The sequence below is a fragment of the Falco cherrug genome, chromosome 10 (assembly GCF_023634085.1).
Source record: "Falco cherrug isolate bFalChe1 chromosome 10, bFalChe1.pri, whole genome shotgun sequence".
Taxonomy (NCBI): domain Eukaryota; kingdom Metazoa; phylum Chordata; class Aves; order Falconiformes; family Falconidae; genus Falco; species Falco cherrug.
Window position 1 is genome coordinate 31,771,122 of NC_073706.1, and position 17,355 is coordinate 31,788,476.

A 17,355-nucleotide genomic window follows, 5' to 3' on the forward strand; every position below is an offset into this window, starting at 1 on the left:
CAAAAGTGATGGTGCCCAGTGAATACTGTCAAATTAGGTCGGTTATCATGCATGTCTTGTACAGCATGTGGGTTAATGGATTTCAGAGCTGATAAATGCCTTTGTAGTATGGAAAGGCATGGGGAAAACCTAAAAGCTGGAAGATTCAGTTGTTAAAATTAAAGGAGGCCAGCTGAGCATGCCTAGTTGCATTTTGCTGTCCATCAACCCATCATGGTCAATCTTTAATGCCAACTTCAAAGAAGTAATAAGGGATGCATAGAAGAAGTCACACACACATCTCATAAAACAAAATTTATCTTTAATTTGTAAGTGTCAACAGCAGTACAAAAGATGGAGTGATGGTGAATAGATTAAGGGTAGAGAGGACAGTCTTGAGGTAAATGAGCATAAATAGGCAGTCTTATAGACACTCCCCTGAGGGGTCTAAACCCCTATCATGGCATATACTGTATCACCCAAGGATGACATGTTTAACATATCAGGAAAGCACCTTGTGCAAAAAAAAAAAAAAAATAAAAAATTTAAAAATCCCCCCCACCCAAAACATGTAGGTAAGGTGCCAACATACACCAGAACATACTGTATATGGACAGTGTCTTTCAATTTTGTCTTTTCCATTAATAACTGAGGCAGAGGAGGAGAAGACTCTTAAAAGTACCACTGAAAGATTATTTAATATTTAATTTACCTCACGTCAATACTGCACAACATAATCCAAGAAGTCTGTTTATGCAATGAAGCAGAGCTAAGAATAACTATTCTCTTTTTTAAACTGAGAACAGATTTTTTTATTAAATCAGTATCCTTAGCAAACTTTTTTCTTTTTTTTTTTTTTTTTTTTTTTTACTGTATCAAGAGGAGAGTGTGAGATGTGATGGCAACCTTTAAGTTCATTTAAAAACTTTACACTGGACTGTACAAGATTTTTTTGATAAACTATTTACATTTTCAGACTTTAAAACATATTCAAAGCAGCAATAGACACTAGTTTTTCCTCTAAACGCCCAAATCATTACCGGCCACGGGCCCAGGTAGGTACCTGCATTGTATATAGAATTTCTACAAAGAAAACCTGCCCATTAAGTTAGCCAGTGGGTGTCCAACGAGCAGCCCTCGCATTAAGAGCTGCACCCACAGTGTTGCTATAGGAATCGAAGCATAGTACCTTGACAAGGAGTCTCAGTTGTCCCAACAGCTCTACACAAACTTTACAATTTGAAACAGCAGCTAGCATGTCAGTCCAGCATGTCAGTGAATTGTGCTGATTAAATTAACATAGAGTACAATCTCACAATATACATCACAAACAAATTACAATGTCAGGAAATAAGAGTTACAGTAAGATAAGTTATGTAGTAACAGCTTATAAGCTTGTCTTAATGTAATAAAAAAATTTTTACATGGGAAATACAATAATGAATGAACATAAATGCTAAGCATTCTAGTTTGCTACAAGCTGAAGAAGGGTACAAGAAAAAAAACATTGCTTTCTAAAAAGCAAAACACAAATGACAAAGGAAGACAAACGGAGAATGCACACTAGCAGGTCTGCAATGTGCAGCATACAAACAGTTAAATATTTGCACATTCCCCATACTCCAAGAGCACCAAGGACCTCACTTGTGGTTTTTAGAAAGCGGAAATTACAAAGCAAGCCATGTCACTAAGTTGCTTTATAGCTTTCATATTGCCATAAATACCAATTTGATAAGTTTTCCTTTAGCCCAGCTCACCCCACCCCACCCCCTTTTTACCCAGTGTGTGAAATCTCAGAATACTTCTTTGTCACCATTTCCAACAAACCTGGTAGTTAAAAAGGGCGATGGATTAAAATGAAATCTATTTGCATATACATTTTTTTTCCCTTCTGTAGCAGGACATTACAGTATATCAAAAATGTAGTTTGATCTGAGAAGAATCACAAATATTAATGGGTTATACAAAAAAAAAAAAGGTTTGGGGGAAGTTTTTTTTTAAAGGAAAAAGAGTGTTTTGTAAAAGATCAAATGAGGTCATATAGTATTATTCTTTTAAAAGAACATGCTTAAGTGCCAACTTGAATCTTAAAAAAGCATGCAAAATACCAAGGGTCCAAGCCCATTCTTTAACTTCTCATAAAAACATGAAGAACTCTATCATACATTCTGCTGGCTGCATCTCCAGGGCAGTTGTTCACACTGTGGCCCTGGCTCAGCAAAATTTGCCCCGCTTAACGCCAACGCTTTACTGGTCCTCATGACTGCCATGGAAGTACTAACGTGCTTAAAATTAAGCAGGTAGATAAGTGTTTTGCTGGGGGAGAATGGGGGTGTTAATCTTGTAGCATGTTTTGCTAGGAAATGATTCTGAAATGCCGTGCCTTTGATAGGACCAAAAACCAAAACCAGAAAGCCAACCCAGAGAGAGGACTGTTTTAGGTTTCATTGGGAGGTGGTTGTGTTTGTACTCAAAAGCAGGAACTGCCCACAGCCGACTGCTGTACTCTTTGCACAGGGTATCATAGTTATTGCGACTAATGCTGCTGTTTGATTCGCATTCCCATCCCGGAGCAATCCCATCTTTGCCCACCCCCTGCCTCATGCTGCACCTAAGTACACTGATTTAGGAGCACGTTGCGATTCCATGTATTCTCAGCAGGCGTTTTCACAAACTAAATGGTGATACCCAAACATACAGGCAGAGCAGAATCAGGCCACTTCATCAGAGCAATTTCTCCATGTAAACCTGAACCCTGAAAAGTAGTTCTGTTTCCGTTAAGACTTTTTCCTTCCATTTTTATGAAATATGAAGTGAACTATTCTAGCTGGTATCAGACTGTTTCAGGAGTGTTCTTCTCTTGAAAATAAGTATTTTATATTTTTCCAAAAAGAAAATATATTGTATCTGTTAATTAAATAAACTGTTCACAGAGAAAATAGTATTACTATATTTGTGCATTACCTGAATGGAGTTGTTATTTTTTTCAGTCAGAGTTATTAAGGGGGGCTCAAGCACAACGCTTAAAAAGCAATTCCACAAGTCCTCTTTGTGTATTGTGTGAACAATTTCCCTTGGTATTATAGCCTAATATGACAATAACATGATTTAATGAATGTAGAAAATAAAGGTTTGATATCATAATCTTGACTGCATTGCAAGGGCCATCTTAGTCATGATAATCTTTCCAGGGATATGCTTTTGTCTTCCAAATGCGGTTCTTGTTAAGAAGTAAAATGTTTCATCAGTTTTACTTGGATTCAGAAGACTGTGTTTGCTACCAAATGTATCAGAAATTTGGTATGTTTCATGTATCAACTTTCTAAAAAGAAAGTATTCTGTGTTTGTGGAATATGCTATTAAAAATCAGTGAGAGCACAAGTGAGGCATCTTGCTGTCCCAGCTACAGGTCCACAATACTGCGCTCACACTGCGGGTGTAAATTCAGCATCTACATGAGGTACAGTGACTTGTCAGCATTTAATATGGACCAACATACACTGATATAGAACAAAAGTAAATACATAACTTATACTTCACTAAGTATCCATGAACAAAAAATAAAATTCTATTTCCTATGTTATATTTACACAATTTAAAAAAAATCTAAAATGAGATGGTAAATTCATCAAAAACTTTGTTTTGAGCTCCGATTAATAGAGTAAAAATGTTGTTTTTTATCCTTATGATTGTCCTTCCTTGATTTCTACTGACATTTTAGAGCCAATGTCGGCTAATAAATACAATAAAATGCTCATAGGCACAATTCAGATTTGAACATGTTCCTCCCACTCCCCCAGCCAATAAATGCAATTTTTACCAGCTGGCGATTCCTGAACAGCCAATCATTTTCAAGAATGTGGCTTTAATGTACAGAGCATCAGCACTGAGGCAGGGCTGGAGCTAAAACAAAGTGTTCATACATACATGTATTTTGCATAAATAAATGAAATAACAAGACATAAAAATGACTCAAATCCGGCAACTGTGAGGCAGGCCCACACGAGTCGAAACAGATGACTTTTGTTCATGTAGTTTTCGTACAACAGTTTCACATTAGTCAGAAGTGATAAAAAATACCATTTATATCCAGTGCTTATAACACTTACGAAACAACATCTGTGAGTGTGTGTTTTTTTGTACTACAAGCAAAATCAAGTTTCAGTCCTAAAGAACAGTCCTTTGTTCTCCACAAGCCTGCAGAATATTATTTTGGCATGGTCATAAAATTTAAAAAAATTAACCAACTAATCTAAATGTTTGCCTTTGTGCAAAAAAATAATTACATAAAATACAATGCTAGCAATACAGCATTCTACCTATGCAACAAAACCAGAAAAAAAGAGAGCAAGAGAGAAAGAAAGTGACATGGGGGGAGGGAGAGAAACTTCTAACTGGAGAATTATGTAAGACATTAATAAATAGTCACTTTTTTTAGGAAACAATGGTATCCTCCCCCCAAACTGAGCTGAATGTATTAAAAACATTTTAAATTCCCAAGCAATTATAAGAACAAAACCCACTTTCTATCAGTACCTTAGCCAGCTTAAAGAGGGCGCTCACCAGCTAACGACACAGCATATGCCTTTAAAGTCTTGGCTAGACCAGTTTATTGCTTATTAGACATGGACTCAGAACACATTTAAATAAATATTAAAAATATAGCATTTTGTTCCAAATTACAAGATGGTCAGAGAAATTTGACCATTGTGTTTCTATGCCATTATCTTTATAAATTGTCCTGTAAACTGAACAATCTTCTTTGTTCTGGGGGTTGTTCTCGCGCACTTGAACGTGATTCCTACAGTGGTGACAATGGCTGCCTCTGCTCAAACCGGTGTTAGTGGGGCTATGAGGAAAACGACTACTCCCGGTGCAGCATCTCATCATTGCAGCTCACACGAATTTCTGCAAGACGGGATGATGGCACGAGGACAGCCAGCATTAACACTATACTTCTTGCATTGCCTGGGCCCTAAACAAAGCCCATTCAGCTCTGTGGGAAGATTCCCACAGACTTCAGGAGGAGCTGCTCTAGGCCCACTCCTACCTCTCAGCCTGAGTCTGAATTTGTCACCGATGTACTGAACATATCCAATTCAAAATAAAAGCTGAGCGAGCTGAGCTTCAGCACATGTATTCATCAGGCCCATTGGATCTGCATACATACACAGTGATGTATTTGTGAACAGGAGTGGAGTGCAAGGGAAAAAAATAAATGCCATTTCTTTTCTGTCTCTGAAATTTAATAAATTTGCAATCTTTGAGTATCTTTCTCATGTATACTTCCCAGAATTTTCTGTAGCAATTGTTTCTTTGTTTCTAGCTTTCTTTTTGTTTTTTGTAGGCTTTGTTTCTAGCAGTAACACAAATGAAAATTTTAGTTTCTATAGCACCTTACATCCAAAGATCCCAAAGCACTTGACAATCGTTCATCAAGATCTGGTTCACATTCCCACACGACTAATGGTCAAGAAATATTTTTGATGCACCATTTTCCCAGCTTTGCAAATCAGATTGTTTTGTGGCCTTCCCTCCCCCACTACGAGTCTCACATATAAATCACTGCATAAATACTTAAGGTAACAAACAGTTCCTTCAGGTGACAACAGGAACATGATGGATGGAGCCACGATTCACTGCAGGATTCTACAGGCCCTAAAAATTCATCATGGTGGACTCTACGTGCAGTTTGGATTTTGCATCTGCCTTTGCTGTCTAAGTATAGAGGTTTGTAACCATAAACACAATTTTTTAGGAATATCTCTACTGTATGTACATATAAAAGTACTCACTTTATTTTGCATTACATTGTTTCCAAGTGCTCCTTGAACATACAGTGTTACAGGAACAACTGAATTTCTCACTCATAAATGTCATGTTCATTTTAGTAGCAGGTGCACTTTTATTTTCATATACTTGTGTAATTTAGGGGAGGAGGAAGAAGGGGGTCTTTAAAATATCAATAAGGAATTGTAAGTGTAATGCCACCAACAGTACTTTTAAAAATAAATATTAAGTATTTGGACCCTTGACATTCTGGAATGAATAAATTATTTAAGAGAAATTGTGTTAAGACTGAATGCAAGGGTTAAAAGCAAAGGGGTAGAGAATGTAATCAGGTGGCCTCACACTGCTAAGACAGGCCCGTCCATAGCTGGTGATCGCTCTTTTGTGCTTACTTCAAATTTCACACTAATGGCACATCAAGAGGCAAAAGCAATTGGGCACATGCACTATGGCAACCATGTTCACTACTTAAGAATATCCTGTCTCCAGATTCCTGAGTACTTTACCATATTCTGGAAAAATTAGGTTTTATATATAATTGTTTTAAGATGCCAAAGGATTGTCTAAGACTTTACAGTGTCTCCTTTAAGACTTTTTTTTTTAAAATGTTAAGATTCAAAAGTTATGAAAAGTTTGGCACATCAGAAGTTCAGCTATACATATGGAAAAAAATGGAATTCAGAGACTATTTTTTAAAGACGAGCTATGATGCACAGATGTGCACACTTGTGGACTTGTTCTGTTTCACAATATGAAATCTGCAGGTTTTGTTTTCTAAAATAATCCAGAATAAAAACACATTCACAACCTGTAGGCTGGCACAGCATACCTGAGTGAGAATGTATAACCCCCATCTAAAACAGTAACTTAAACCTTTATCAGCATCCAAACGGAAAAAGACAAAAGGTAAGACTTGTAAGACAGCTATTGATTCATATAAGTTTTCAAGTCCTGATGTCTGATATTTAATATACGTCTTCATCTAAATTAAAAAAAAAACCAAAAACAAAAAACCCAAGTTCATGAAAAATTAGGGAAACAATCTGTCTCACACATTAAGAAACATTTAAGACCATTCTGCTGATGTAACTGTAGGAGCCACACATGCATGCAGGCTCTTTAAGAACTTGTGTTCAAAAAAAACCCAAAAAAACCCAGATGAGTCCGAGTACTTTAATTCTGTGAACACTCCTCAGTTGGCACTGACTGCCTCATGGGCTTCATTTTCACTACTATAGTCTGATTTGGGATCATCCTCATAGTCCTCGTACATTTCTATTTCATCCTCTCCATTTATCATTTCATTTCCAGCAAGGCTTCCGCTGTCCGTCTTCATACCGTAAGTGCTCTGAATGACGGGGATGCTGGGCTCAGGGCTGGCAGAGGTGCTCGAGCAATCTGATGTCATCTGAGGTGATGGTGTGGTAGTCGCCATGGTAATAGCACCAGGATAGACAACCCCTGTTCCCGTGGTGATTGGAATTTGAGGCTGTTGTCTGGAAGGAAAAACAAGAGGGGAACGTGATTTCCTGTGCTCGGAGGAGGGGAGACTTACTGCAAGTCCAAATGAAAGAGACCTGGGTGGTTTCCTAGAAAGGCTGCATGCATTCCTCTGGGGTTCACAGACCGGTCCTCTATGGTATTGGTTCATCTTAACTCCTCTCAAGGACAACGGCAGAGTAAACTGTTTATTAACTACCAGGCATCGATTCTTTTATGTCTTTATTTAAATCATACTGCAAATGAGCACTTGGACAGAGATCATCAAAAGGCTGCAGGCACCTGTCTCATGTCTAACTGCTACTGTAAACATCATGTATCCAAAATCTAAATCCTCCAAACTCCTGACAAGACCTTCTGTTAATGAGGGGGCTTCAAGATTACCTGTAGGCACCTAAAATGGCAGACAGTTGACTAAAGAACATTGTCTAACCATAAGTATGTAATTTACTATATAAGTGCTAGGTAGGCTCCTGCATCACTTAAGAAATACTTTTGATACTTTATTGCTAGCTTTTGATTTTTATTTAAATCCATGATCAGAATGCCATTTGTTCTTCAGGATTTAATGTGTAAGACTGAGTTTTTGAAGCAAAGTACTTTAAAAAAAGAACAAATGTTCTTTTTTTTTCTATGGTAATGGGCAGTCTACAGAAATTAAGACATCCTCCTGAGGGCCCAATATCAGATCTGATTTATTCTGACAATGCAAATACATGAGAAGACTCAATTAAGGGTGCACTGCCTCTATTTTTGACACATCTTACTTTCTGATACCCAGCTTTGCACTGTGTAATGTTGCTTTTTCATGAGTGTGTGATTTTAAGCATTCTGGAGCAGTACCACACTTCAGTTCTAATAGGCTTATATCAATGCCAGTCAAGAAATTCAACTCGAGCTTTGCTGTAGGAATGTACATAGTTGTACTAAGGGATACAGCATCTTTTCTTACAGTGATGTATGTATATTAAAATGCTTTGCTGAGTAAAGATCAGGTTGCTGAAGCCATTCCATGGTCAAGCCCTTAATGGCTACAAATTAATTAAATCTACTTCTTACATTTGGGTTAGTTAACTAATAACATACTTTCTATACTAAAATACTCACAGAAATACTCTTATATTTTTTCTGGACCATTACCTTTAGTAAAGCTAAGAGAAAAAGAATGGGTGTACCTATTCTGAAGGAAGAGAATCTCCACTGTACTTCAGATGTAACACTGAATGAATATACTCCAGTACCAGAAATACCTAAGTGCCCTGGAAGATGCTGGTTTAGTATTTACTAGTTATTGAACATACATGCCTATTTGCATTATCTATTTAAAGAATCACGTATTCCCAACCTTCTTTAGAGCAATATTGACCAAGTATTAGAGATTATATAATTTTAGCAGGAGAACCAGTGTCAGGTGTGTTTGAATAGTCTAACGAATCTATAACTGCGTGACCACTGTGTCATTCTATACTAAAATTCAAAAGCACATTCCATGAACCAGTCTCTCACAAATCCTTAATCATTGGCTAAATCAATATGTAAAATACTGTAAAGCTTGTTTACAAGACCCTAAATGTTGAGTCTTTATTGTTCATTGATCAGACTCTGATATTGATAAATATCACACTACAGAGTTACTGCGAAACCAAAGTCCTTCAAGTTTGGGAACCAATACAATCAAATAATGAACACTGTGTATAAGACAGTATTAAAATAGCATGCAGTACTGTCATTGTTGTTACTGCTAGCCTGACTCTTAAAGCCTCTGCACAGCTTGAGAAATTCAAACATCTGTTGTACAAGTATGCTACACCTGGCTAGCAGTGAGCAAAAACATTGCGGTAATTCATTTGACACAGTCGTTATACTCCTGTTTGCAAATGATGATTTGCAGATGATTTACAAACAGCTAGGGATTTTTCACTAAATTTTCACTTTTAAAATGGTCTGATAAATGTTCTGTGAAAACAATTTTCAGCCAATGTATTTGCTTGCAAGTGATTTTCTGCAAACATCTTTAAATACTCTATCCATAAAATTGAACACCTACTTCACATGGGAACATTTCTGTTTTAGGATTAGTATAAACTATTACTGTTAAAAACCTACACGTATCTCCTGCACAGCTTTTGGACACAGAACATGCTCACATCAATGACTGTTTCCACAAAACAAAGGAAAAAGAAACCCACACACGGTCACAGCAAAATTCTATATAGTTGTCACCAGGCCATACACACTTAATTCTCTCTAATCTGCCCAGGAGACAACGGCTGGTACTAATTTTTTTCTGATATTTTTGAATAAATAAATTCACAAAACAAAGCATCGCAATAGTTCATCAAAGAACACCACAGTATTAATGCCACATTTTGAGAAAAGTTGTTTTTACAACTCTTCTAATGACAGTTGTAGAATATACTCAAAGAATGATTGCAAGCTGCTATTGTGTTATAGATGACGCTAAGGATCAGAACCCTAATATATACCCCTACCCCCAAAAAGAGTTTTCATTTTCTTTAGAAGCAAACTGCCTTTATATAAGCAGGGGAAAAAAATCTGCTTTCTTTTTATAAGAAGGGGAACTAATCTGTTTAGGACAAGGCTGTGAGGTATCTTGATAAAATGATGGCTGTCAGTGTTAAGTCCTAAAGGACAGGCCTAGGTTAATAAATTCAGATATTCTTTCTAATGCTTATCAAGTCAGCAAAACCCTTTTGCATACCCATACTTCAATGGGCCAGGGTACATTTGTCCAAGTACCACCCATTTCAAAGTATAAAGGGAGAAGGTCATCTGAGCATAACGAAGCAGAATTTACAGAGATACCTTTTACTAGAGAATGCACCAAATATGTGGCAAACTATAGAGTGAATCTAACTGGTAAATAACTTGACCGGTGTAGCAGGAAACTTAAAGGCTTACAGAATTTGTCATTCATAAATGCAGTTCTTTTTTTATGTGTTAGGTGTGCATACCTGCTGTTGGGTGGGTAATTGTTGGGTGGGTAAAACTGTGAGCTTTAAATTACCTGTATTTCACTGTGGAGCTGTAAACATGTGGTAGCTGTGCCACCTAAATGGGAAGGGTCTCAAACTGCTACTTGTTTGCTAGCAAAAATTTTCTAGCACTTAAACATGGGCACCCACACCCCCCTAGTAACTGGATACCTGCCTCTCACTTGAGCCCTGTTTGTTTAGAGCTCATCAGGTTGTCGCTGTAAATTCTGCTCAAGTGGCTGCATTACACCCCAGAAAGCCTGATTTTAAGATATCACAAACTATATGGATGGCATACATTACTGGAGATGAGTGTTATCATTATCTAACTAATTAAATTTTACAGGGTGGGGAAGGGAGAAGAAATCAGAGCATTTCTTTAAATGCTAACCGCTCTCCCTGAAAGGAAGAGTTGGAGTCTCTAACCTATGGCTCTGGCCATTATGTTTTCTTTTATTTGTAGTTCTTCAAGGCATTCATGTTAACGGTATTTTTTATAACATTAAATTCCACATTTTTAATCCTTCTATCTAGCTAGAGTTTGGCTGTCATAGGACTTTGGATTGAGGAGATAAAAACGTGATTTACTGCAAGCTACAGGTTATAATTCAGCTCAGCTGCACATGGTTAGAGCAAGGATGTTTTCTGCCTGGTTAAGATTTCCAGGACCCAACATTAATCTTCCTATCTCTTAAGATTTGTGAGGAATGGTGTCGCACGGCTACGTACCCTGGCTTCAAACCACTCCTGTCTCCACCATCTCCTCTTTGCCAAAGAAACCCTTATGTGGCTAGTTACTACAGGTCACTTGTCCCTCTGCTCTGCCAACTTTGCTAACGTGTCTGTCCGGTCTGGGGCCCAAAGATTTGGCCCAAAGCAGTTAGGTCAATATAAAAGAAAGAGGTAACATGACAATTCTTTGATCAATTGACCTGCTCACAAGTTTGTGGCATTAAGATTCTTAGGACTTTCCTGGAGAGTGTTCCACTTTTGCAAAACTAGCTAAACATTTAAATTGGCAAATTACCATTGTTTTCTGATCCCCTCCCAACTATTTTCTGACAGCTCTTTAAATGACTGAAACAAAATCAATTGCATTAAGGAAAATGCTTACATGCTACACACCCCTGAAACTTACATTCCCATAAGGAATGAAATAACAGTAAATCTCACAAAAGCACCCATTGTGTACTTACTTTACGTTCAAGCTACAGGAGTATAATATTACAGCCTTATTGCCTTATTCAAAACTGTAGTCTAGCAACATTCAGGATATGTGTGTACAGTAGTTATAAACACTATAAAGGCTTTATTCTAAACATCTTACACTGGTGAAACACAAAAAAGTTACTGCTTACATCATTTTGCAGAGAAATGTATATATCATATACTTACTTGTATTTTGAGTGTATTAGACTGCAAAAATGACTGAGAATTGTATTATTTTTGTAATACAAGGCAACAAAAGACAGACTCTTAACTTAAAATGTCTGAATTTATGGTTTATGTATGATCCATTTGTTCACATTTACTTATGCATTACAAAAAAAGTACTATTGAAGATAAATTGTAAATCACTTGAAGTCTGTTCAGGGATTAACTTACACTGAAGTTATCACTCAAAACTTCCCATTAACAATTTTGTTATTAAAAAGAACTCAATTATTTTAAAGACATAGCTGGCTCCAGATTCAGCTTCCATTAGATTAAAACCAGCAATTTTTAATATATTCTGCATTAAACACAAATTATTTCTGTATAATATCTGCTTCATTTGGAACAAAATTAATTCATGTAGGGATGCAATAGAAGGCCGACGCACATTTTTAAGTTCCACTTTGTTTTTTAAAATACTTCCCAGTTCCTGGATTTTTGTGCTGGGCTATCACATATATAACATCTCAAAACATGAATTTCCTGCCCAATTTATTCCAAGAAATCTTCACTCTCATTCAATTCTTTGGAAACTTTTCTTCAAAAATCAGTACAGAACCTGGCCATTCACTAGCTTATTTCTCTATTTTATCTGAAACTATGGCTAGTTTGTATATTGATATTCTCTAAACAACTTTTGTGCATCTTACCAATGTTTATCAAAGAATGCAGTTCACTGAAGTAAGCAGTATGAGCTTTTTGCATCTTAAAAGGTCAAGAGGTGTAAAACTCAGTATGTTTGGGGGTGGGGGTGGGGTGTTCTAGCTGTACACGTAGCAGAACTATTTTATGCTAGCCAATGGCCCACCCAAGGGGATCTGATAGGAACAAGCCATTCCTGGATTAAGCCATAAATGTATATTTGGTATAAGAGAGTACCAAACACAAATATAAAAGAATAGAATTTTTCTTATTATTTATACTTTCCTCTAGCCACCTATTTTGAAGGTCTCTCTTTGTCTTCACACATCTCCTATTTATCTTTTTATTCTCTGTTGATGATTTTGACATACCCATTTCCAACTTAATTGATATGTTCCTTAAAACAAAACACCCAACAGCAGGACTTCAACCAGTATGAAGCACTTGGCACATTTCATTGGAGTCTATTATGTACTTTTGTTTCCCATCTTACACTGAAATATTTACTGTAAACATAGAATATGTTCAATCCCAAAATACACATTTGTCTCCTATTTCATTCTGAAAAGGAAACTGCATCTCAACTCTCACGTCTACAGTTCTGAAGGACGGTTTATACTGTTTGTTCCATCAAAACAGTGGAAAAATGATGGGTGTACAAGGTCAGTTAGAAAAACTCCCAGCTGATACTTTATGCGATATTTAGGTTAAACGCAAGGAAGAGTAAGTTTAAGTTGTTGATGGGCTCAATTACTGTGTTTCACTTAATTATAATCTGATTTGGATGAAATGTTGCTTTTTATTACTCAGTAAGCTATTCTGCTGAAATAAATGATGGCAAGTTTTATATTTCAGTTCAAAAAAGCTGTCCCAGTCTGTTTTTTTCACCCTTTTTGCTTGGTTTCTTCCAAGAATTTTGTTTTCATTTTTTCTTTAGAGAAAAAGGGAATTTGGGGCAACGGTGGGAAGTCACAGAAAAGCATGAAATAACTGTTTGAAATCACAGCCTGTGTTTCCTCAGTGTTTCCACAATTTGTATCGAACTGCAACATGGATCTCATTTCACCATTACTGAATGCATCCATTAGACTTCATATCCCCTTTTTCATCACTTGCATAACTAAAAGTTGTTGGTTTTGATAAGGTCCACTGCATCATTATATACGTGCACAAAGGTAACTGACTCTTACTTTAAACTTCTTCAACATGGATAGAGCATGGTGAAGTGAACTTAGCATAAATACGAATTAAAACCAATCCTTTCAAAAAAATGATTACATTCTCATGGTATTTGTAATGATACTGTTTGATATATGAGAAAGATGTTACATTTAGGTTGCATCAGCAGTTTAATTCTGAATAGTTTTCATTACTTTTTTTTAAAAAAAAAACACAAGTAGGCACTTTTAGGAGTTTCTTAAATCCATCCTCCGCATTCAGCTCCATATTTAGCCACCACTTCCAATGTGTAAAATGCTACTGCTTAATACTGTTTTGAATTAGCAAACAATTCTCAGATTGTTCAGTCTGGTGTTTTGGCATTTATTTTGCATTTCTTGTGTAGATGTGATCTAGTCTGTCAATCTGCTTTGGAAGACAGAAGCTAGAGTTTCATTCCCTCAATCTGAATGTAATTTGTGATGTGCTGTATAAATTCAGATTTCTGTTTAGAGTTCTATGTACAATTTTGATGGAAGCCTATTAGTAAACAATTTCCCTTAGAGTGAAGAATAAAAAACAATGTCAAAACTATAGACTGGAAGGCTATTTCAAGATATCAAAAACACTTCTATGTACTGATTGAAGAAAGAGCCCACATTGTTGCAGGCTGTACCACAAAATAATTGACTGCAACAGGAGTTCTGCAGCCCAAGCCAAAAATGAGGGCACATAATCGACGTCAAGGTCAATTATCTGGTAGTGAAGTACCAACAAAAGGAGACTATTGTGATTAGAGAAATAAGCAGAACATTGTGAATTTGGAAAGGCTGGCACTGGAGATAGCTTTTAGACTCTTTGTAAACCACCAGAAACATTGTGTTAGAGCACTGAGCATCACAGATTAATTCATAAAAAAACAGGAGAGAGAAATCAGTTATGGTGCAGTTGTTTCACTGGACTTTTTTTATCTTTAGCCTGGAGATCTTTCATAGTGCTGCTTTCTCTGCTGAAGATTAGAGGAAATACTGTTAAAAACACACAATGTTTTAAAATCTGTGCCAGGATCTTTCTGAGCCGTATACTCTGAGCTGTAAATCTACCCAGTCTTTCAATGCACTACTTGAATGGCTCTTCCTAAAACATCTATTTTTAAAATATTTTTTTCCACAGTTCTATATATAACAAAATTCCTAATAGCCTCATGCTATGATATTATTCATTCATGTATGTTCCTAATGTAACTGCTATTGCTTCTGCCCCTTTTCTGCCTCTCCTGCCTCCTTATTCTACACGGGAATACTCTTTTGTGTTTTCCTCTTTGTTCTTGTCTTAATTTAGGAAATGACCCTGGAGTCATTACTAACCCCGAATGGATTAGCTTACTAATAACTCACAAAAGACATGATTCAGAACTTTCAGGTTAATGGGAAACAACTTCTTTTGACTTTAAAGAATTCCACAATCAGTCTCATAGTCAACATTCAGTGGCAAACTGATAGTTCCATATTCCATGATATATCTTATGTTTTCAATAAGGTTTTACAGGTTCAAATCCTTACCTTCTAAATTATATTAGTCAGTGACTTAAACAGCTAAGTCTATTCGTTTTCAACAGCATGCTCTGTCTTAGAAAACAATTACAACAATGGTACTCACCCTACAGTAAAAAACTGCCTCATCTCCTGTCTTCGAGACCTCATCAGTTGTTTGTATTCACCAATACGCAATTTCTTTCCATCAACAATGCAGGTACGTTTTGGTCGAGGTTTGTATTTGTAATTAGGATACTTTTCTAGGTGGATTTTACTTAGCCGTGCCTGCTCTTCGTAATAAGGTTGTTTCTCTTGATTTGACATGGACTTCCAGCGAGATCCTATTAACACAAAACATTAGAGAGTGCTCAAGTAAAGCAGGTTTAGCTTTACACATTTCTCACCATAATAAACAAATTTTAAATAAGTTAGTTAAATAAACTGATTTGAATTTAATAAATAAACTGATTTGAACTTAAAAGAACCTTGACGTTCAGATATTGCTGCAGACCACACATATGTAAATCTCTGTTAAATAGGTGCATTTAAAATCAATAGTTCTCAAAATCTCAGCCTCAGTCTACAAAACAGTCAATTTTTCACAATATGAGCATTAATCTGTGAATAATTCTATACCTTTGTAATACCATGCACATTCTTATGGTTGAGTAAGGTCTACAGCCATACTTTTACTGTTAGAAGCTTAACACATTGCCTAGGGATACATGCTTCTTTGATAGTTTTATGAGGATTTGGTTTATATATTCCTACTAATAGATATTAATACCTTGCTATGTAACAGGAAAAAATCATCAAAACCTTACAGATTCAAAAAAATTACGAGAAATCCCTTGCTGTCTCTGTGTTACATTTACTAATCTTCTGATATAAACTTGGCACCTACCATATTCTAAATCCTATTATGCATATTATCTTCCAGCCAGATGTAATAAATGCAGAGGACTGCACTGAGAAAGTTACCTTTAACAAACTTTCATTTAAAAAAAACAACAGTAAGCACATTGTAATTATATACACCACTTCAGGTACTGTAAACTCTCATTGAAAGCTGCACCAATAAAAAAGTTAAAAAATTAACACAGCGTACACAGGAAGAGGAAAAAGTATTCAGAACTCTCATATTGTTTATAAGGAGCTATCCAAACACTTGAATAGAGAAGGGATATTTTTTTCCAGGGGATAACAAAATGCAGAAAATAGCTTTTTGGTGTCTTTTAGATGAATAAAACGATTACAGCTGTGGTAAACGTGGGTGGAAGCTATTCTTTTACCAAGATTTTTCATACATCAACAAATGGAAAAGTTGTGTAAATATTATCCATAGCCAGCAGTACTCTGTGTCAGTTCTAATATTTCAGTCTCTTTTCTCATTGTCCTGGAAAAGTTGCACAGATATTATATGGACATAGAGTTATTTGTGGCAGAGCAGATACTGACAGGTTAATTCCATGGTTAAAAAATACTCAGTTTCTGGCACTTATGAAATATTTATGCTGGAAGTTTACATTTTAATGAATACAGTTACTATGCTCCTAATAGTTTTTTCACAGAATGCACACAAATAATATAGATTCCCTACAGCTGCCAACACTGAAACAGTACAGGTTTTATACAAAACTGAAAGGCTATTCATATAACTTACTTATATGGTAGACAAAAATATGAGAACTACTAAGTAAGATTTTAGAAGTTTTTGGACAAAGTAACATTTATTTCTATGTATTCCTGCCTCTGATTGAACTAACATGCAACAAACTTTGGTAAGAATGTATTTGAACTCAAAGTTTACAATAAAATGATTACAGAGGAAACTTGATTTTTACTTTTATTTATTATGAGTTACATTTGGAATCTGTCTTTCACTTCAAAGGCTCAGAAAGCAAATATAGGTTTTAACATTTCACCACTCATTCTCACGTATGTTTCTAATTCTCTGGAGGGGTCTTAAAAAGCAAATCAAAATTTCTCATAAATGAGCCAATTTATTTGCACAGTGGCAAAATATAATCCACAGTATATTCCCTGATCGTCCCAATCTATAAAAATTAAATATTAACTAAGACGTTCTCTAACTAAGCAATACTGTAATTGTATAATACTCGTGCTTCCTTAGCTTTTTGAACATTGTAACATTCTGAATCAACATCATTTTCCATGCAAGGAGGTATGCATGTACATGTCTTTTGAACTGTGCCAGGTTTCTTTCTTTGACACTGCACTATCTGACATAAACCTTTGATTTTTCTATTGTACTTTATTAATTTTTCCCAGTATTTAGTCTAGCAAGTACCATTTTGCAT

The 17,355-nt window shown here is 36.0% G+C and overlaps 1 protein-coding gene across 13 annotated transcripts in view; it reads right to left on the bottom strand.

The window, feature by feature from the left end:
- Positions 1 to 284: 284 nt before the first annotated feature.
- SOX6 (SRY-box transcription factor 6) overlaps positions 285 to 17,355 on the bottom strand; it is a 375,823-nt gene continuing 358,752 nt past the window's right edge. For all 13 annotated transcript variants that reach the window (XM_055722486.1, XM_055722487.1, XM_055722488.1 and 10 more), the window contains 2 exons: positions 15,159 to 15,375; positions 285 to 7,265 (listed from right to left, as the gene is read on the bottom strand). In XM_055722486.1, the coding sequence (XP_055578461.1) occupies positions 6,962 to 7,265; positions 15,159 to 15,375 (521 nt within the window). In that variant the 3' untranslated portion in view covers positions 285 to 6,961. The remainder of the gene's footprint in view (positions 7,266 to 15,158; positions 15,376 to 17,355) is intronic.